Here is a 22,072-nt window from a genome sequence, read left to right as displayed (position 1 = left end):
CCCCACTTGGGGGGAGAGTCCCACATAACTCTCGTGTCTGCCCAGAGGCATGGAGTATGCAGAAAGCATTCCCCTTCGGAAAAAAAAAAAAGGTATTATGAATATACATTCAGTATTATGTATAATGTTATAAAGAGGAATGAGTTGTGTTTTTGAATATTTATTTGAAATCTTACTAATATTATAAATGCGAAAGTTTAGATGGATCGATGGGTAGATGTTTGTTAGAGTTTGTAGCGTAAACTCCTGAACGGATCTCGATAAAATTTGGCATAGATGTAGAAGATAGTATGGACGAACACGTAGACTACTTATTTTTGTTTTTTTAAAGTCTATTCGGATGAAGTCGCGGGCGAAAGCTAGTTTAACAAAACAATAATTAATCCCATTTGAATTGAAAACATTTTGGTCCTTTGAAACATCCTACCGAAGTTTTATCAAATTTTTTAAATGCAGATGGACATCTAAAGTACATATACAAATCATTTTTTCATGTAAATACATAGATTAAAGACAATGGATGCGTCGCGGTTGTTATTAATATTTTACTTGCAAAAATACTGAAGGTTAAAAAAAAACAAGTTTTCGGTTACCACATAATATAGTTGATCTTGAGAGAGTTATGTCAATACTAAAGAAGAAGTCAGTAACAACTAACGTGTGGACAATTTAATATTACAATCCTTAATTTTGTTATTATAATTATTTTGGATTTCTACACATAAGGTGAGTAAAATCAATTGTTATATTTTGAAATACTAAAATACATCTGAAAATGTAATTTAATTCTTTCATCATTACGAATTTTTTAATTAACTATGGACTTGATGCACTTAATAAGCGTTGAATTAATAACTTGTAAGAAAATGAACTAATTTTAATGGAATTCATCACAAAACTGGAACCTAAGTGAGGGAAATTAATAGAGAATACACAGGGAAGTTCTAAATATACGTTAGGTTAGGTTAGATTTTGTTTTTGTTTTTTAAGTTTTTCTATACTTAATAAATTTACGATCATAGTGATATAGGAAGTATTTTATTTTATAGACTAAGTCGAATTTAGGAAGGGGAGGGTAGAAATGTAATGTGAAAAAAGAAACCGCTTAAAAATCAAACAAACCTTAATAGGCTTTACACTACTTTTATTCTAGATGTTTCTAGGATTATTTAGCTACTGAGTCCAATAGATTTCTTAGTTTGCCTAAATCCACTTCTGAATAACTCAAAATGAGAAATTTAATTCCAAAAAAACGGTTAATAAGTCGTATTCCAATAATGTTATTTTACACTACTTCGTGCAATTCATTGTAATTAAGAATAATTTTTATTTTTGTCGTGCATAACGGGTTAATAATAAAAGACAATAATTAAAATCACGGCTTACAGAGCGACTTTTTTTTCATTCGGCATTGAATAATCGTAATTATCAGTTTATATTATAATGCAATTAAAATTATTTTTACTTCATACAAGATAAGGAAAATTCTTAAGCCTTTTTACCATCTATTCATATTATAAACATACAAAGGCCGTAGCAACGTGTACAAGTATTTGTATTCTAAGTGGTAATATTCGTCATTTAAGTACATTAAGTTTTCGCCGATGTATCAATATACAGAAATGTCTGCGTGTCCTGTAAGTAATAACGCCTGGTGCCTTCGACACCCTTTTTGTTATTTTGTCAAAGAGAATGAAAGATAGGATAACAAAAAAATAATTTAAAAAAAAGGAAACTAACATCTTCTATAGGAAATATATTCAGATAAACTCCTTTATTCTTCAATTTCTCCAAATTGAATCTTTATCAAACTATGTTATAAACCTGAATGTATTAAAAAATAACAAGCGTTTATAAAAGTGTGAAATGTGAAATTCTGGGAAACGTTTTTAATAGTCCATTATAATATAACTCGCTAATATAAAAGCTTGTTAAAAATACTATTAAAATAGTGAAAAAATACATTTTACCTATTTATTGTTTTTTAAGTGTTTTACTTCACATAAGAGGCGATTCAAACGAGCCCGAACTCGAGGTTCGTTTCATTGCGGAGATCCTATGGCCTCCTATCAGGTCCATCATCAGCTCATTATCTTATCATACTATACTATTGTCACACGGTTTCCACATGTCTGCAAAATCACAGATCAATCAGTAGCCGAGAAAGACATAAAATTTAATTTGCAAAATTACAAACATCAGAATAGGAAGCTAAAAAAAAAATTACTTTTTTCAGATGTATTTAGACGGACAGCACGGCTTGATGGTTTACACAGAAGAAGACAAGCAGGCAGTAAAAAAAGAAATAGGATTAAAAGATAGTGTTCTGGAAGAAGATATCGATGCAATATTGGAGTGGTTTCGGAAGGAACCACATCTAGCTGACGCGCCGATAGGTATTATAATGTTTTTAAATAACCTATTAGTATTAAAAATATAACAAATAAAACACCCAAAAAAGTCTCATCTAAAAAAGTAAAAAAATACTTTAAACTTTTATCTACTTGTATGTACTATTTTCAGAACGACATTTAATTGAGAAATTTCTAGTCGTTGCAAAAGGTTCTCGTGAGAAAACAAAAAAACGAATTGATAATTTTTACAAGTATAGAGCTCTCGCACCGGAACTGATACAAACTAGGATTGACGCACTCACACAGCCGGACAAACTGTGGACATTTTTGTAAGTCATTTAAAATTATCATACTAATGCTTGCGATATCCAAATGCATTAGAAACACGAAAAAATTAGACTCTACAAATGCTACCAAACGAGTTAAATACCACAAAAATCTATGCTAAACATTTTCTTTTTGCGATGACGTTCAAAAGTCTATTATCAGAAAAATTAACAATTAGAAAAACAAAAAACATTAAAAAGAAAAAACGTAAGACATTTCGATTTAATTTATGACTTATTGTTTTCTGCCGTCCATAAAACGGCTGCCAAAGCTTCGTCAATATTAATCCAGTGGTTTAGAACTGGGTACTAAAATACCAACACTGATTCATATTTTTTTACAGCCGTCAAGCGATTATTCCAAAATTATATGATGGGAAAAGAATAACAATAGTTGGGTTTAGCGGTGACGCGTCCGCTTTTGATACTGAAGTTATGTATAGAAATATTATACTTGTAAGTATTATGCAGGACCACATCTTCAGTTAAAATAGTACTTGATATATTTTTATTTTTAACTACCTTTTGCTCGCGACTTCGTCCGCGTGGAATGACAAAAAAGAAGTCACTGTATCCCGCGGGAACTGTAGCTATTTCCAGGATAAAAAGTAGTCTATAATCGGTTCAGTCGTTTCAGAGATTAACCGGAACAACCGCGGTTTGCAAACGGACAGTGAGACAAAACAAAATTTAAATGTGACATTCGTTATCAGCAACGCAAATACATCATCTTCTCGAAATCTGGAATTTTTCTTCTTATGTTACAAACAGCCACTCCAATTTTATTATATGTATAGATATATAGACTAGATGTGACATTCGTTGCTATTCAAAAGTCAAATCAATGTCAACTACGAATAATAACTAATACTAATTGTTATCCTAATCTTAACTTACTTCTCACTTCTTACTAATACTATAAATGCGAAAGTTTAGATGGACGAATGGATAGATGGATGGTTGAATGGATGTTTGTAAGAATTTGTAGCCTAAATGGCTGAACGGGTTTTGATAAAATTTGGTAATTTGGTTTGAGGATAGTCTGAAGGAATACATAGACTACACACTTTTTTTCTTTTATTCCACGCGGATGGAGTCGCAGGCGAAAGCTAGTAAAAGTATAAAGTTTCATTTAACCTCATAAACTTTTACATATTACATTGGTTTACGTTTTTACAGACGGTTGACTTACGTTTAAAGTATGACTACATGTTTAGTGATATTTGGGTAGTGGATTTGAACAACACTGGTCTTGGACATTTGTTGCGTGTGAATCCTGTTATACTTCAGAAGGCGGTCAATTTGTATCAGGTATGTTAAAGTTATTACAGTTTTAAGTATTTTGAAAAATATTACCAAAAATTTCTATTGTGAAGCCTTTAAAAATGTGATTGTATTTTATTCCCAAACACATTGAGTGGAACGAATACCATCATGACCTTGAATGTACAGTTTATAGAAGTTTTTTAGTGTTATCAAATTAGTTACTTATTATTCTGATAATTCCATTAAAAATTCGTGCCCAAACGTAAGTTACTTGAAAAATATTACCATAATATCTCGAGGTATAAAATCTGTAAAAATATTATTCCTATCTTAGAAATGAAACGCAAATGAACTATGCAAAAATTGAATTTGTAAGTTTTAAAAATCTACATTGATGTTTTGTCAAATTTGTTTAATTTTATCTTTAAACAAGTAGAATCGTTTAAAAGAAAAACAAATAAAAGTCCATGCATATTCCCTATTGCTTCCTTGATGTTGGCAGCAACTTACACACTTCCCACATTAGGATTTTTATCTAAAATATTTATCTAGCAAAGTTTAATGACGTGAAAATATATAGTCTAAAGCGTGACGTAAGTGTAGGGCTATTAAAAAAAGAACTATTCAAAAATATGTTGTGATTGCTGACATCTTAGGCAACAAAGAAGTGTGTGTTTACGTTTTATTATAATAGTATAGATGAAACATTAAATTCCAGGAAAGTGTTGGAATAAGAGTGAAACACATACATTGTGTGAACGCACCGGTATTCAGTCACCACGTTGTAAACTTCATGAAGAAATTCGTCAAAGCAAAGATGATTGACCGTGTTATAATTCACGATACAATGGAGAGCTTGCACAAGTATGTGCCAAAGGAGTACCTTCCAAAAGACTATGGTGGAGATTTGCCTACACTTGTTGAATTTGCTGGTAAGTTTCATCTTCATCAGCATAGGTTCCACTGAGGGTCTCTTAGCCTTTTTTTATATATAACATAAGGTGGCAAACGAGCAAGCGGCCACCTGAATCCGCCAAAATGGGGAAGCGACCACTGCCCATAGACATCCGCGATTGCAGATGCGTTGCCTACCCGACGAAGGAGGAAATGCACATAACGAGGACATTGCCGCTTCCTATGCATCTCCTCCACCGTCCAATCCACTTCCCCTTCCCATCCTCTCCTTATATGAAAAGGGTGGTAAAAAGAAAGGGACTTAGATTAGGCCTCCGGCACCACACTCATCAGACGAAACACGGAATTGCTTCCATTGCACGCCTGTCTTCTGTGTGGTCGTGGTATTACACCGGGCGTGCCGGCCCATTCAAGCCTACCCTAAAGTTAGAATGACTAGGCGTTAGTCAACCACGCTGGCCCACTGCACGTTTGTTCACTTCACACATATCTTTGAATTTCTTCGACAATATGTACAGTTTGCATCACGATGTTTTCCATCACCGTAAGAACGTCGTGTTTTGCTTAAAGTTTTTAAACGTCCGTACCACCGACGATCTCATAAGTAACGTTGATGAAACTACTATTGGTCTTCTTAACATACGGCTCTTAGCAATACCGATATATTTCTATGATAAAGTATATGCACTTGGAATTGTTGAGTTGAGAACTCGAATTTTAGCTGTCTTTCGAGACTAGATTTTTAATACAAGGAGAAATTAAATCGGGTAATTTAACATTCTTGAAGTTTTTTAAATTGAGTGGATGTTGATTGAAGAGTTCTCTTAGTGGAAAACAGGACGTAAAAGCACAATAACACGACAGTGTTAGGCTAATTTTATTATTGTTCTAACTTAAATTTCCCAATTTCTTTTGTTTCAGAGAGTTTGAACAAAGAAGTGAAAAAAGAGAAGATTAAAGAAGTACTTTTAGATTACTGTAAACTAGTTTCCGACGAAAGCAAGAGACCTCGAGATAAATATGACGAAGATTGTATTGTGGGTTCATTTAAAAAATTGGATTTTGATTGAATTATTTAAATGTATGGGTGTTAGAGTAAATTTCTTAGAATGTATTAAATTATATCAAGTCTTTAAGATTTACAGATTAAGAATAAAAGTTATCATATGTAGTTTTAATACATAACTATTTATTTAACTTAAAGTGTACTCTGTGATTTATTACATTTCTTCTGAATCAAACAGTGAAAATAAATGAAGATCGTAAAAATTACCACAATTGGCTGACATTAACGCACTGATCTATACTTAAAGGATAGGTTGCTTGGAAATGATAGCTTTTGAGTCGTTCTGTTGCTGGTAGTTTAATCTATATTTTATTTTAATTACTATCCTCATCACCGTTGCTAAACACAACGGTTATCGCCATAATGAAGATCAGAACGGCACAAATACCACGTCTCTCTGTCAATTTAGTAGAGGTCAGTGCTATAATGATATCTATGTTATTGTAACGTTATCTATTAGTATGGAATAAAATGTATAAAATCTTGGAGATTTCGCAATTCATGTTTACAATTTGATAAAGTGTTAACCACCAACCTATCACCAACCGTTGATTTAAGCTACATTTATAGGAGGAAGGAGTAAGGAGAGCTACATTAATATTGTCTTATTCAAAGTAATATATAGCAATCTATTTAATTTAATGAATTATTTTTACTATAATATCACTCTTTGGAACCAAGTTTCTTATATTTTCCCTGCATCATGGGAACTGGGGCATCGCTTGGATGCTTTCGTTCAGTCATGGCTGAGTGACTCTTTGTCAATGTTGGCGTAAAAATATATACAAATTTATTCTTGTACTCTCATTATTCTAGGCTTGCTTTGTTTAAAGTTCGATAGTATTTACCTTTATAAAATAAATAGCATTAAAATGAATTGTTTTTTATTAGAATTTGTATGAATGCAGATATTATGTACAGGCGTTGCCACCTGATTGTTTAGAATAGGTGTAGGGAGGCTACTGTTAATATGGTGTTAAAATTACCAACGATTTCTTCGAGGGGAAGTTGCTCCTCCCTAACCTTCCTGACAATATGACTATGGGTTTATAAATCCCGGAATAATAAATAAAAAAAATGCGACCGAGGGTACGAATCCCACCATTCGAATATTGTCGTAACCCATATCCTAGCACAAGCCTAGAACTCAGTTGGTTAGTTAAAGGAAGTATTAGTATTCTTGTTATCCTATGTCCCCAAAAAGAGAGTATTAGTACATTAACAAAAATCGAATCACATTTTTATTAACAAAAACTTGCATAGGTATAGATTATTTGCGTCAAGTTGATGAATATTTAAAGATAATCTTAATCGAATTCCAGTTTCCTAAATGAACCTTCACATCCAAAGAATTCGTCACAGCTTAGAACACGTGTTCGTTTTGATTCGTCGCTGACGACTTTTTCTTGATCACGATAATATTGTCGCCATGCGTCCGATTGTAACGTTGTCGTCCAATTTTCTGAAACAAGAGAACAGTTTTTTTTAAGATGGTAGTAAATTGAATATCATCAATTAAAGCCGGCTACACACCTTCAGTTTTACCAGATCAGTAAGATTTATCATTCTAAATAGATATGTCTTTATGAGACAGTTACTATCAGTTAAACTGTACAGTTCTTTCGCCTACAAACGTACAATTGAAACTGAACAGTTGGGCTGTTCGACTGTTAATTATTCGTGTCGAAAACTACACGTGTGTAGCCGACTTAATGAATATAACAGATTTCTATTGTTTTTAAAATTACCTGCGATTTCGTCGATACTATAATCATCACCTCCGTATTCTTTAGGTAGGATATTTTTGGGATACATTTTAGCAATGTCTTCGGGCTTCGAATGTATGTAAATTCTTGCAGCAATTTTAGGTTTCAATAATTTTTTTACTAATGCAACTATCGGTACAACGAATGTTGGCATATTTATAAAATGTATCCCTTTGATTTTAGCTCCAGTACAAAACTGAAAATGAAATGAAAAATAAATGACTACTTAATTACTTTTAATTTGCATTAGGCAATACCTAATAAGTTTGGTTACAGTTTTGGTCCTTCGAGTCAGATACCAGCTTGATATCTAGATTAAAGATCTTTCTTAAATGTAACATATCAATAATAAAATATATTTTACCTCAAAAATACGCATCATATTAAAACGTATACCTTAATTGAATTTTTGTAGTCTATGAGGCTTTGTTACATTAATACTTACTCTTAAATAATACATCATTTTTGTAATAACTGGCGGCGTCATTTGAACAGTGTTGCTGAATCTAATGTTACTCAGGTCGTGGATGTATTGATCGCCAAAATGTACATCGTTATATCTACGATATTCTAACATCATGAAAGCTAATTTTATAACATCATTCATAACAAACTCACGAGGCGATTTCAATCTGAAATAGAAAGAAATTTATAACATCGTTAAAATTTTTTTATTTTTTTTTATATAACATAAGGCGGCAAACCAGCAAGCGGTCACCTGAATCCGCCAAAATAGCGAAGCGACCGCTGCCCATAGGCATCCGCAATTGCAGAAGCGTTGCCTACCCCTATCCGACGGAGGAGGAGACGCACATAAAGAGGATACTTCCCCTTCCTATGCATCTCCTCCACCGTCAAATCCACTTCCTCTTCCCATCATCTCCTTATAAGAAAGGGGTGGTAAAGGGAAAGGGACTTAAATTAGGCCTCGGGTACCACACTCATCAGACGAAACACGGAATTGCTTCCATTTCACGCCTGTCTTCTATGTGGACGCGGTATTACACCGGGCGTGCCGGCCCATTCGTGCTAAGATGTTAAAGCGGGTTAACAGTAACAGTAACAGTATACAGTTAACAGTGGTAGTGACCACTGTTAACTGTATAATAGAACAAAGATTTTTTTTTAATTTTACTAGAAGCCAATACTAATGGCTAATTACTGAAACGAATTTTAAATACTTCGTTTCGTAAGCGTCGCTTAAAATCTGATAAACGCCGAAAGTAAAGCATTTAGAATTTATTGTTAAAGATACTGTTACACATCTAAACGTTTCAATATTCGGTCGTTAGAGACCTTGCAGAGTACAGACTTTTTATCGGATAAAAATGCACACCTTTGGCTAAACTATGGCACAACTGTTTAGTCGCGCTTTGATTCTTATGAGCTTATATGGAGGTGCACACTACTTGACTTTTAGTTGTGCAAATAAACAGTTGAATGGGCTGCGAAATAATTGACAATCGACAACCGCACAATAGTTGTGCGATAGTTTAGTCAAAGAAGTTGTTTCGGTGGTCTTTCAGAGTGAACATGTATGAAAGTACGCACACTACACCGATTTAGTTTTATATATGTTTTATACATCTTTTAAATACAATAGCAACTCAAAAATATTTTTACATAATAAAGGCTAAAAAACCTCAAGGGTTTCGGCTTGACTGCCCAACCGAATCAATCCGACAGCTGATAATAAGACTGAAGTCTGGGCTGAATGTTACTAGAAATCTAACGAAAAATTCGATTCATATATCTTTGAAGTTCTTATCGCTTCACTTAGCTCAATCTATGATTTTAATTAGATCTCTCATGAAAATATAGACAATTTCATAGACTAACTATGTCATCTTGACGTCATATTTCGATCAATGAGAGAGCGGCAACTGCGCGGCTAAGAGTCGCGGGAAAATTTTAATAACTTCTATATTCTATTTAGGATAAAATTGCAAATAGGTTGGTTTTGTTTTCAACTTGGGAGAATTTCGAAAGAAGTTGGGAATGTTTTGCTTACTGGCAACTATAGAAGCAAGCTGGCATCACCTCTCAATGTCAAAACACAGCCATAAGAAGGATCTTATTGATCATTGAATAAGCCATAGAATAGCCATAAAAGGATCGATTTTATAGACCTATAGGGATGTAGGTCTATGAAATCAATAGATGTTAATGATATACAAACAATATGTTACTTACCTGAATATAGAAACACGATGATTGTCTTGAGACAGTTTTGGTAATATCGCGAAAAACCCATCTATCAAATATTCACTTATATTTGGTGATAAAGGATCTCTATTTAATAAAAATTCTGGCATTTTATGTTTAGCTGATATCGCAGCATCAATTTTATCTTTTACTTTTTCGATGCGAAATTTACTTGATATTAAAAGCTGAACTATTATTCTGTCTTCTGTAAGAAAAATGAGCAACGTAAAACATTTTTAAATAATATAATTATTGCAATTAAATGAAACGTAATGAAACTTGTTTAAGATTTAAGCACATAGTTAAAAATCATTTTCAATAACCTTGGTCTATAAAGTAGCCTGTCATGATCGGTTGATTTTTTGACATTTACAAAGCATTCATCTATACTATTATAATAAAGCGTAAACACACTTCTTTGTTGCCTAAGATTTCAGCAATAACAGCATATTTTTGAATAAATCTTTTTTTAATAAAAAGCACTACACTTGAGTCACGCTTTAAGCTACATATTTTCACGCCATTAAACTTAGGGGTAAATATTTTGGATAAAACCCTAATGTGGGAAAGAGACCATAAGTTGCTGCCAACATCAAGAAAGCAAGATTGCTAAGATTTGTCATGTCATGTCATTTTGACAATGAATGAATGAATGAGTGAATTGAATGTTTTTATAATTTCGTGCAGATGAAGCCGCACAATAACAGCTAGTATTTATATAATAACCATAAATTCTGAAGTACAATTACCTAATCCATTTTTGGGTAGATGAGGTTGTTTGTCATACCAATCTTGAATTAAATCAATAATATCTTGCAATTGTTTCTGTGACACTTTATGCTCCTTAAGAATGACATCCACATCGTTTGACTTCACGCATAGCAGCTTCTCGGCGTCACGTAACAACTCCGAATTCCTATTCTACAAGTTCAAAAAAAATTACTGTAGTTCTCTGTTGCCTTATCTCTTCCATTGGCATATTCCGTTTTATTTATTTTGACAAAACAACAGACAAATGTGTCAATTCTAGCGTTGTTCATTTGTTTTAAAATCTATTCCGCGGCCACCCCTGTTACACCTAGTTGGACTGTGAGGACAGTGGATACCGGTTTATCTTCCTACTTGAGGGACAATGATGGGACCTGGGCTCGGATCCATCAGGATTGCAACTTCTATGAGAGTAAAAATCTAAAATCATACCCATATTTAATAAACTTGTCCTTATTGAATTGTCAAAGTAATCAAACCTTAAAGAGATAAACAGTAGCATCAGATATCATTTTGGGTATATCTTACTAATATTATAAAGGTGAAAAACTGGATAAAATTTGGCGTAGATGTAGTGGATAGTCTGTAAAAATGTATAGGCTTGCATTTGTTTTTTTTATTCCACGTAAACGGAGTCGCGGGCGAAAGCTAGTATAGAATATTTTGCAAGATATCATAAGGTAAATATAGGTAAGTATATCATACGATTTTTTTATATTAAAAGCTATTGTTTTGTTTGGTCTCTTCTTTCGAAATTTCTAGATGTCTATCGGTTCCTTTAAGTTGCAAAATGGCAAAAAGTTTGTTGCAAGGTGTGACGTCAATGTAGGCGAGGTTGGCGGTCATACTTGTTTATTTTGAACACACAACTATTAAATTATCCTGCTTATAATAAAACGATGTAACCGGCTTTATTTTCTTAAAGTTCTTTTATATTAAATATTTTTGTACACAATAGGAAAACAAGGATATATCAAATAAAGCTAAATTTTATATTTCACGCCGCTAAAAATTATGAAAACAGTAAAATATTTAAAAACTTAGTAGATCTAATTGGTCCTTTTCTTTTTCATCCCTATTAAAATAGAAAAGAATGTGTTAGAAATTGAATTAATTTTAAATCAGATTATTACAAGATCATTTAGTACATATATAAAACTAGCTTTCGCTCGCGACTCCGTCCGCGTGGAATTAAAAAAAAAACAAAAGCACCCTATCTTATATTCCAAACTATCGTCTATATCTAAACCAAATTTTATAGAAATCCGTTCAGCCGTTTAGGCTACAAACTCTAACAAACATCCATCCATATAAACTTTCACATTTATAATATTAGTAAGATAAAAAAAACTTACCATTTTTATATAATCACGAATTTAATTTGAATGTTTAACTTATCAAGTAATATTTAGAAAGAAATCTAAAAAGATAACTTGCAACGTCCCGTGTGCGATAATAAACGAAACTGACGTCCAAATCGAGTTTTATTATGTCTTTATATGATATTTACAATTTGTTGAATGTTCAGTTGCACGATACGTGGTTGCAAAAATGTTTTAGTATTTGATAAGGTACTGTTTGTCTTAAAATCAGTATAATTATTTATAGTTGAGTGAATTTTATAGATTACATTTTGACATCTGCTTCAGTTTCATTGCCAAGGTGACCTGTTTAAAAACATCGATTAAAGTCTTCGAGATACTAGGTGTTTCCCGCAACTTCGACCACATAGTATTAAAAAACGTAGGGAAAAATTATCCCTGAAACCTGATACATTTCAAAGATGAATCGTATCACATGTGTTACTCTAGACTTTGTTTTATATCTGAACCCAATTTTCAATAAGAAATGTTGAACTGTTCCAGAGTTATCGAATAAAAATAAAAATAAGAGTAACGTATCCTACATTCATATTTTCTGGATAAAAAGTAGCTTATGTTTTCTTCCAGACTATCCTCTACATCTATGCCAAATTTCATCGAGATCCTTTCAGCCGTTTAATTTACAAACTTTAAATCAAACTATCCATCTAAATCTTCGCAATTATAATTCATATACCTTTATTTAACATTTTACATGATTTACAAAATAATAAAACATATTAAAAAAAATAGAACACAGTCGGCTGAGGAATCCGATGTCTAAAGTAACCAGTGGTCAGGACAGAGACAGGACCTTCCTCACTATTAGTGAAAATAACTGCTTTTTAATCGGGCCCTTCAACCGCCTAGCATTTACAATCAGTAAGATTGATCACGTACTTTTAATAAAATACTTATTATACGAATACATTTTAATTAGCAACATAGGGATTAAAAAAAAGGGTTCACTGGTCCAACATTTAAACTACGACCGAAGGTCACTTTCGCAATAATAAATCGTGATTTAACAAAATTTACGCAACAATGTACTTAATTGTAACTAAAAAAAAACCGTCACAAGGTTACAATGTTAAGGGCCTGTCCCACCACTTGCTGAGAGGCTCATATAGCTTAAAAATGACGTCAGATAAGGGAACAAAATTCGATATTTCCATTACATATTAGGTATATATGTTGGATTGTTATCAGACATTTTACTATTTGGTGGGACAGGCCCTTAATTTCGAAGTGTCAAATGTGGTATTAAATTCGTCTACTTAAATTTAACACTGCTAGTGATTGAATATTACTTAGTAATACTACTAAGATATCTATACTATTATAATAAAGCGTAAACACACACTTCTTTGTTGCCTAAGATGTCAGCAATTACAGCATATTTTTGAATAATTCTTTCTTTAATGAAAGGCAAAACACATACGTCACGCTTTAAGCTATATATTTTAACGCCATTAAACTTAGGAGGTATATATTTTTATAAAAACCGTAATGTGGGAAAGAGACCATAAGTTGCTGCCATCATCAAGGAAGCAAGATTGCCAAGGTTTGTATTTTCTTGTCATTTTGACATTTGCTATTGATATTTTAACAAATGTAAACAATAAAATAAAATTTTCATAATTTCATGCGGATGAAGCCGCACGGGAATGACTAGGTGTCATAAATATTATTACTTAAGAATGGTAGTATGTTATGGACATTATGAAAATCCTATAGGATGGAAATAATTACAGTTAATTTAAAGTCTTTTGTATGTAGCAGGGTTCGTCAAATTACTAGCACCAAGAGCGGACGCACACCTTTGAGTAAACTATCTCACAACAGTCGTGCGATTGGCGATTGTTTCGCAGATCAACTGTTATGTTTTACGACTAAAAATCGAGTGAAATGTCCGCACCATATACGCTCAAAGGAAACAAAGCAAGACTAAACAGTTCTGCGATAGTTTAGTTTCAGGTGTTTCGTTCTAAGTAGATAGTCAAAAGGTCTTAATTGTTTACTAGATTTAATTCATATTATTTACAGATAACAATTACAGTAGCTAGTTTGTACAGATTAAAATTATCTTTTATGGTCCATGTAAAAGTGATTTTAAACATGTATTAACAGAGAAACTTATATTAAATTCATTACATTTGTAATTGTCAATTATTATGCTTAGGTTTAGTCAACTTCGAGTTTTCTAAAAGATCCTTCAAGGCCGAAGAAATCATCGGAATTCAAATGTCTTGTCCTGAGTGCTTCATCGCTCATTACTTTGTCCTGTTCTGCGAAATATTCCACCCAAGCGTCTGATTGCACCGATTTTCTCCAATTCTCTAAAATGTAATAAAAAGCATAAGTAACACTAGACCAAGGGATTTGTAAATAAACGAGTAAAACATCGTTTTTCAGTTTCCATTGGTAATGTTCATAACTGCTGGCTCAATTTTTAAGAAACTTCAATTTATTAATTTTAGCTGTCGCGACTTTGTGTTCGTGAAGTTAAAAAAATATCATATACCCCATGTTACTCAGTGATAACATAGCTTTTAATGGTGCAAGAATTTTTTATATCGTCCAAGAGGTTTTTGAGTTATTTCAATACATACAAGAATCCAAAAATACAATTCATTCCTCTTTATAATATTAGTATAGAAGACTACTCAGCACAAGTACTAGTTTTCCGGAATGAAGAAGTATGGACAGACAGTGCTCATTTTACAACTTTACTGAAAGGTCTAATGTGTATACAAATTGCTTGGGTTGTTGTTTTTTTAATGTATTCACTAATTTTCAAAATCTCAAACGTCTCTTGGTACTTTTTTGGTTTCGGGGGAAATCTTCAAAAAGATACCATTTATTCTGGGGGCAAGACACGGTTATGTGAAGTTTGTACCCACTAAAAGCCACAGAGGGGGGTAACCTGCCTCTAGTGCAATAGAAGAGGGTTCCGGAATCTCCGTGGAACTCACCGGAAGCCTCTTGGTAACTACCTCAGTGAGTGTAAAGCGTCCGTATATGTTAAATTTGTAAATCCAGATTCTTTCTTCGCAGCGAGTAATTTGTTTGACCCATGCAAGTGTCAAATTTCAAAATCATTTTTTGTCAATTTTTTTGTGTAGTGTTGTATACCTGATACCTGTTTTTTTAACCTTAATTTTTACAGACGGTGGTTACTAAATTATTTTCTATGTATACTTACGTACCTGTAATTTCATCGCAAGTTATTTCATCACCTCCGTATTCTTTTGGCAAAATGCTTTTAGAGAATAAACCACCAAGTTCGTTAAAGTCACTGTACACATAAATTCTCTTAGCGACTTTTGGTTTTAATATTTTCTTCAATACATTTATAATGGGTATTATAAATGATGGCATGTTAACAAAATGTATTCCTTTTATCTTTGCGCCGTAACAGAACTGAAAACAACAATTACTACTTATTAATAAGTATTAAGATTGAATATGGATGGCTACAAAGGAAGAGGAAGACCGAAGAAAGTACGGATGAATTGTGTGAAAGAGGATATGCTTAAGAAAGAAGTGGATTCAGATATGACGGCTGATAGAGATGTATGGAAGAGCAGCACTGTGCCGACCCTCCGTAAGGGATAAGGGCAAATTGATGATGAAATAACAACTTAAAATAATTGTGAAATAACAGGCATCTTAGTAAAACTCAATTTGTAATTGTAATAGTTAATCTTACATGAATTGTTTTTAAAATAATAGATTTGAAACCAACTATCAACCTAGATTAGGAACTTTTTTTAAAATTTAGAATAAAAGAAATGGTACTCACCCGTATGAAATATACTAGTTTTGTAAGGAGAGCTGGAGTCATTTGTACAGAATTATGAAAAGATACATTGGTGAGATCAAATATCCATTGCTCTCCGAGTGAAGAATCAGTATACATCCGATAGGATAGTAACATTAAAGCCATTTTAGCAACGTCCGATGCAACGAGATCAATCGGCTGCTTTATTCTGAAATAGACAATCATCACATCATCACCAGCTCACTGTACGTCCCACGCACCCACTGAGGGGCTCGGAGCCTACCGTAAATTACGGTGACTAGGTCATAGTCAACCACGCTGGCCTAATGCGGGTTGGTTGACTTCACACATATCTTTGAATTTCTTCGTCGATATGTGTAGGTTGCATCACGATGTTCTCTTTCCTCCACCGTAAGAATGTCAGGTAAACATGATAAATCGAAAATCACATTGGTACAGCGGGATTCGAACCCAAGACTTGTAGATTACAAGTCAAGTGCTTAAACCACTGACGACACCGACGCTCTTAGAAATAGACAATAAAAAAAACATAATTATAAGATTCCAACTTCATAGCGGTTTGGGGTTAGCTAAGCAATATGTTATGGTAAACTATCGTTTAACCACTTCATGTTATGCAATTCATCTTTACATTTGCGCGCTGCCATTGCGTCTAACTCGCGCCGATATTTTTATTTTTAAATATCATAAGTTGAAACGGGTAGTAAATTGAACATAGATTTAAGGAACGTAAAATGTTCTTTCGAAAGTCTATTGGGTAAGGAAGAAAAGACTGCAAGACTGCAAGAGAATTTCTAAATTACGAGCAATCGTAACGTTTGAATTGCACTATATCACGAACCAATACGAATTTCAAGAAAACTCCTTTTGTTTTACATTTAATGTCAAATTATTTAGCAATGTATTTTTATTTATAGCATTATACTGCAATATTAAATAATAAAGATATTAGTTGCGCTAAAATTGGATTTTCTTTATTCTAATATCTGATAAAATCCTGTTTGTGTAAGTTTTTGTTATATAACCTCCCACGTAAAATAAAACCTAATAATTAATATGAATATTTAAATGAGGCTTTGTTGTCGTGAGCTACAGTTTTTCTTATATTTACAAGAATAGTTAACTTTTAGGTGAATTCTAAATAATTATTGACAGTTGCAACCTTTTCTTATTAGTGAACATAACTAAAAAATTTAAATGACCATTGTCTATTCACATTTAGAGCTCGCGCACACCTATGACTAACTATCGCACGGCTGTTTAGTCTTGCTTTGATTCCTATGAGCTTATATCGAGGTGCGCTTCGAGATTTTTAGTTGTGCAACTAAACAGTTGAATTGGCTGCGAAACAATCGACGATCGACAATCGCACAACTGTTATAGTGTGCCCACTCTAACAATAAAATAAATAGCTGAAAAGGCTTTGCCTATCTCGTAGGTCAATTAGTAAATGTATAGATAAATACCTGAAGATAGTAACACGATGGCTCCGAGGTGTCTTCTTTGGTAGTATAACAAAATATCCAAATTTCAAACATTCATTCATAATTGGATCTAAAGGATCTCTATTCAGTAGTAGTTCTGGCATTTTCCGTTTTCCAGATACACAATTATCTATTTTGTCTTTAACTTCTTCAATACTAAAACCTTTTAGCATCAAATGTTGAAATATCATATGACTATCTGAAACATAAAGAGTTAACGAGCTTAGCGAGAAAATCAAACAAATCTCCAATTCCTATCTTCCACGATGTTTTTCTAATAAAAGGGGCCAAACGTGCGGCGGAAACACCAAGGTGATTAACGACGCCCATGGACATCCAACATCAGAGGAATTACAGATCCGTTGCAGGCCTTTAAATGGTAAAGGACCCTAAGTTGTACTGAGGAAATACCGCCGAAGACAGATGAATCCACAACGCGGTTATGCGAGACGGTAAGTTTCGCGAAAGCCATACGGTTGTAGATTACCAGCTAAAGATATGGTGTGGATGGAACCTGGCGGTTTCTTTTTGCATTTATTCGAGCATATTAAAACATGGGAGAGCATTGGTGGCTCAGAGTTTAAGCACTTGACTTATAATCTACAGGTCTTGGGTTCGAATCCCGCCATGTAGGAATGTGATTTTCGATTTTTTGAATTTCATACGTACATAATTTACCCGACGTTTTTACTGTGAAGGAAAACATTGTCATGCAAAATGCAAATTATTGGCGAAGAAATTCAAAGATATGTGTGAAGTCAACCAACACGCACTGGCCAGTGTGGTTGGGTTACCTAGTCACTCTAACTAAGAGTAGGGCTCCGAGGCCCTCAGTGAAGACGTATAATGAACTAGTGATGTATGTAATGAAACATGTGAACTTGCCACTATTAAATCTTCATTCAAAACGACTATTTATCATACAGTTATATTTTAAAAATACCTCTTCTGGGCTTATGCTTCTGCCGATAGCTCAACCTCATTTATAAAAGTGGTTATTCAAGTTTGGGTCATTACAATAGAAACCGGATAGGTTACGGACAAGAATTAAATAGTTCATATGACCAATTTTATCCAACAGGTGCGTCTATAAAAATATTTATATCTAATAATGTAAGAAACACTTTGATTTTCTTATATCTCGGACTAAAGAAAACAGTCAGTAAAGTAAGAAATAACGATACTGAAATAGAATTTTCTTTGATTTCCCGTTCACTTTTACCAGTATATTCTAGAAGCTGGACTTAAGAATTAAGGAAAATATTTGAATGATTAAAAAAGTTTTTTTATTGTTGTATCTAAGTAACTCTTTAAAACTGTACAGATACTGCAAAACTATAGAAAAAAATGGACATTACTTCGAGTACGTGCAACCCTTTATACCCTAAGATTGTGGATTTAAAGGCGCTTCCTTACAAATACAATCATATACACTTTCTTGTACATAAGCATTGATATGCACACAACTTTTAAATTGTATTTTTTCTAGTTCTTTTTGTAATTTTCATCCGCGTGGAATTAATAAAACAAAAGTAAGTAGCCTATAAGATCTACCAGATTATCCTCTACATTGACGCCGAATTTCATCGAAATCCGTCAAGTAGTTTAGGCTACAAACTCTAACAAACATCCATCGATCCCATCTAAGTAAGCTTTCACATTTATAATATTAGTCAGATTTATACCTTAGTATTAAAACAGAGTAATTCTATTAGATTAGGGACCAGGCGCATCACTTTGTTGATATATTGCATAAGTAAACTTTTTTTTATCGTTTTAAACCAATTTAACTGGAGCTTGTTTTAATACAAAATATTTAAAATGATTACCCAATTTCCCTTTTGGTAGATGTGGCTGTTTCTCGTACCATTCTTGAATCGAATAAATTATATCTTGTAAACCTTTTGGCGACACATTGTAGCGTTTTAAAACATCAAGTCTATCGTTCTCTGTTACATTCAATAATTTCAATGCATCTTGTGACAATTTTGCGTTCCTTTCCTGAAATTATTTAACGAACAAATATTACATAACCATATCTTCATACTTCTTACAATTATTTTATTTTAATGTTCAATTGATTCATATTTCAATGTTCACTTAAATAATTAAATTTTGTATCTTTTAATTATTTTAATAAGCGTTATATTAATCTATAAATGAGGAAAAAAGATTAACAACCAGAGGTTACTTTACTATTTTAACTTACGTTAGCGTATAATTCTACATTCAAATTTCTTTTGTTTTATTCTACAAATTACTTTAAAAGTAATTAAATTGCAATTTAAAAATATTCATTATTTTTTTTGCAAACAAAATTTAATCATAATAACAACGTTAATAATAAATAAAGTTTAAAAACGTACCTTTTCCAAGCTTTCAATCATTTTTGAGAATTCTTTATTCAAATTACTCCTTGAGATTATTTTCAACGTCGATTTTTCAATAAATGTTAACGATTTTATCACGTCTGCATGCTCACTGACGATTGTATAATGTAAATCGAACTCATCCTCTTAGTCATTTTAATATATAGCATCTTAACAAAAAAAATAACCCGTATTTCCAACATATTTAGGCTGCTTCTTCAAGGTTAACCATATTTTCATATTTCGGCAAATTACTCACGTTCCTTTGTTCTTGTGATTGGTTTTTTTATAAATTAATTTCTTTGTTCTAATTAAGGGTAGTCTCACATAAAATTATGTAAAATACACCAATTATGATAATCGGAATTGTTAGCTTTTTGACTACTTTGACGTATTCTGTATTCTTAAAGGTTGTTAGTCTGTGCTATAAATCAGTACCATTTGTCATAAATTGAAATAGCGATACAAGCTTTGTAATTGTGATCCAAAATATTATTTAAAATATTTATGACATGGTTTTAAAATGTCGTAATTGTGCTTGTTATGTTAATAATTGGATAGTAGTCGGATGTCAGAATAAGGGTGTTGCATTAGCTCGACGACACGACGGCCATATTGGTAAGGTATTCTGTGAAAATGGGAAGAAAACATAAGAGGTAATGAAGACTATATTTTATTAAAGCATAACATGGCTGTGACGACCATAGAATGATTACTAAGATTAAATCTTACGTCTTAATACAATTTAATTATTGATAATATTTCATGACATATCTATATCTTCACTTCGTGGTCTATAGTCTGCAATCACAGGATTTTTTTAATCATTCCATCTTAATAAAAAGTCCTACACTTACGACACGCTTTAGGCTATAAATTTTCAGGTTATTTAATTTTAGGGGGTAAATAAAAAATAAAAAAACCTCATCTAAGATATGGACCATAAACTACAAGCTGCCAACGGAAGTAAGGTTATTATGGTAACAGTAATTTTGACATTTGCAATTGAGAATTTGACAAATGAAAACAGTAAAATAAAGTTTTTTACAATTCCATGCAGATGAAGCCGCACGGGAACAGCTAGTTTATTGTAATTTATAATATACATAATTATCATAGCTTTTTAACTATCTTTGATTTTTTCTATATTCTTAAAAGTTATTTGTTAATCTGAGCTATTTATCAATAAATTTAATTGTTTAATTTCAATTGTTTTAAGCGAGTGGTTAAAGAACAGTGAGGTTCATCGATAGTGTTCATAATGAGAAAAAAGTAGACCACTTTAATTTTTGACTAATTATTTATGATGCATGAATCTCACAAGTTGTATAAGAGATTTACTTTAATATCCTTATATTAACAAACAATATTGGGATTACAAGTGTATATTTTGCTTGTTAATTATTACTGTCTATTTGTGTTATTGAACAACAAATGTGTCAGAGAATGATGTTGGAGCTTGCTGCTCAGGTATTATAGAACATAAATGAGGTGTTGTACATTTGAGTTAAAGTAATCTTTTCATGGTTGGTATGTGTACATATATTTCGCAGTTGTGTACATTGTACAATTACCAATTTTTACTTTTGTTATCTGGAACATGAGAACGGTAATAGTGGAGAGCAAGGTGTTAGCTTTTTAACTATTTTTGATGTATTTTGTATTCTTAAAAGTTATTTGTTAATCTGTGATATTTATCAATAACTTTATCTTTATTCAAAACAACAATATTGTTAGGAAAATATTAGGAAACGGAAAGAATAGTGGGGGGTAGTTTTATAACATATATCGCAAGGAGTGGCTCGGGCGCTCAGTTGTAATCTCTGCGCTCAGTCGCCAAGAAGCTCAGTGTTTTACTAGTCGTCATAACGGAACGTTCGATATATTTGCGTTGTCGCATTGGAGTTTAGTTTGTGTGTTTTAAAGTAATTTACAAGTATTGTTAATATGGCCGTCCGTCTATATTTTAAAGGAAGTCATTTATGGAAATATCTAGCAATAGTAACATATTTAATAATTCGCCTTTTAAGCACCGTTAATAACTGCTATCAACGACAAAATGGCGAAATTCAAATAGGCACAAAATACCACGGCTTATAGCCAAACCAATGGAATGTAGAGGTTAGTGATACGTAATATTTTGTTTAGATTTGAATAAAAACGTAACTGCGAAAGCATTAATGACCGGTTTCCCAGCTACGTTTAACCAATCGTTAGTTTATGTTTAGATAAATTCATAAAATGAGTTTCTGATCTACGTAACTTGAGTGTTGAGCGAGCGCAGAAGGCGCTTAACCTAAACCCTCGTGAACCATGCCATCTTTTACCCCTAAGCAAAAGAAACAAACTCAAATAGAAATATTCCACTGATATTTATAAATGGAAAG

The 22,072-nt window shown here is 32.6% G+C and overlaps 3 protein-coding genes across 3 annotated transcripts; 1 reads left to right on the top strand and 2 right to left on the bottom strand.

Moving 5' to 3' along the window:
• Positions 1–357: 357 nt before the first annotated feature.
• On the top strand, positions 358–6,240 carry LOC106106924 (alpha-tocopherol transfer protein-like). Its single transcript, XM_013287586.1, has 7 exons — positions 358–726; positions 2,237–2,396; positions 2,524–2,683; positions 3,025–3,136; positions 3,860–3,991; positions 4,665–4,878; positions 5,783–6,240. The coding sequence occupies exons 2-7, from the start codon at positions 2,237–2,239 to the stop codon at positions 5,929–5,931; spliced, it is 927 nt and encodes a 308-aa protein (XP_013143040.1). The 5' UTR covers positions 358–726; the 3' UTR covers positions 5,932–6,240.
• Positions 6,241–6,794: 554 nt separating this feature from the next.
• On the bottom strand, positions 6,795–12,170 carry LOC106110121 (alpha-tocopherol transfer protein-like). Its single transcript, XM_013291836.1, has 6 exons — positions 12,022–12,170; positions 10,648–10,819; positions 9,887–10,103; positions 8,139–8,325; positions 7,676–7,889; positions 6,795–7,389 (listed from the first exon to the last, which is right to left on the bottom strand). Exons 1-6 carry the CDS (start codon positions 12,022–12,024, stop codon positions 7,235–7,237), a joined length of 948 nt encoding a protein of 315 aa, XP_013147290.1. The 5' UTR covers positions 12,025–12,170; the 3' UTR covers positions 6,795–7,234.
• A 1,994-nt stretch (positions 12,171–14,164) lies between these two features.
• LOC106107116 (alpha-tocopherol transfer protein-like) lies at positions 14,165–19,785 on the bottom strand. The gene is made up of 6 exons (XM_013287825.1): positions 19,683–19,785; positions 19,146–19,317; positions 17,299–17,515; positions 15,833–16,019; positions 15,237–15,450; positions 14,165–14,366 (listed from the first exon to the last, which is right to left on the bottom strand). The coding sequence occupies exons 1-6, from the start codon at positions 19,701–19,703 to the stop codon at positions 14,212–14,214; spliced, it is 966 nt and encodes a 321-aa protein (XP_013143279.1). The 5' UTR covers positions 19,704–19,785; the 3' UTR covers positions 14,165–14,211.
• Between the last annotated feature and the right edge of the window lie 2,287 nt (positions 19,786–22,072).

The sequence above is a fragment of the Papilio polytes genome, unplaced genomic scaffold (genome assembly GCF_000836215.1).
Source record: "Papilio polytes unplaced genomic scaffold, Ppol_1.0 DF824269.1, whole genome shotgun sequence".
NCBI classification, from domain to species: domain Eukaryota; kingdom Metazoa; phylum Arthropoda; class Insecta; order Lepidoptera; family Papilionidae; genus Papilio; species Papilio polytes.
Note: the sequence above shows the minus strand (reverse complement) of the source record. Positions and strands in the feature narration are given on the sequence as shown.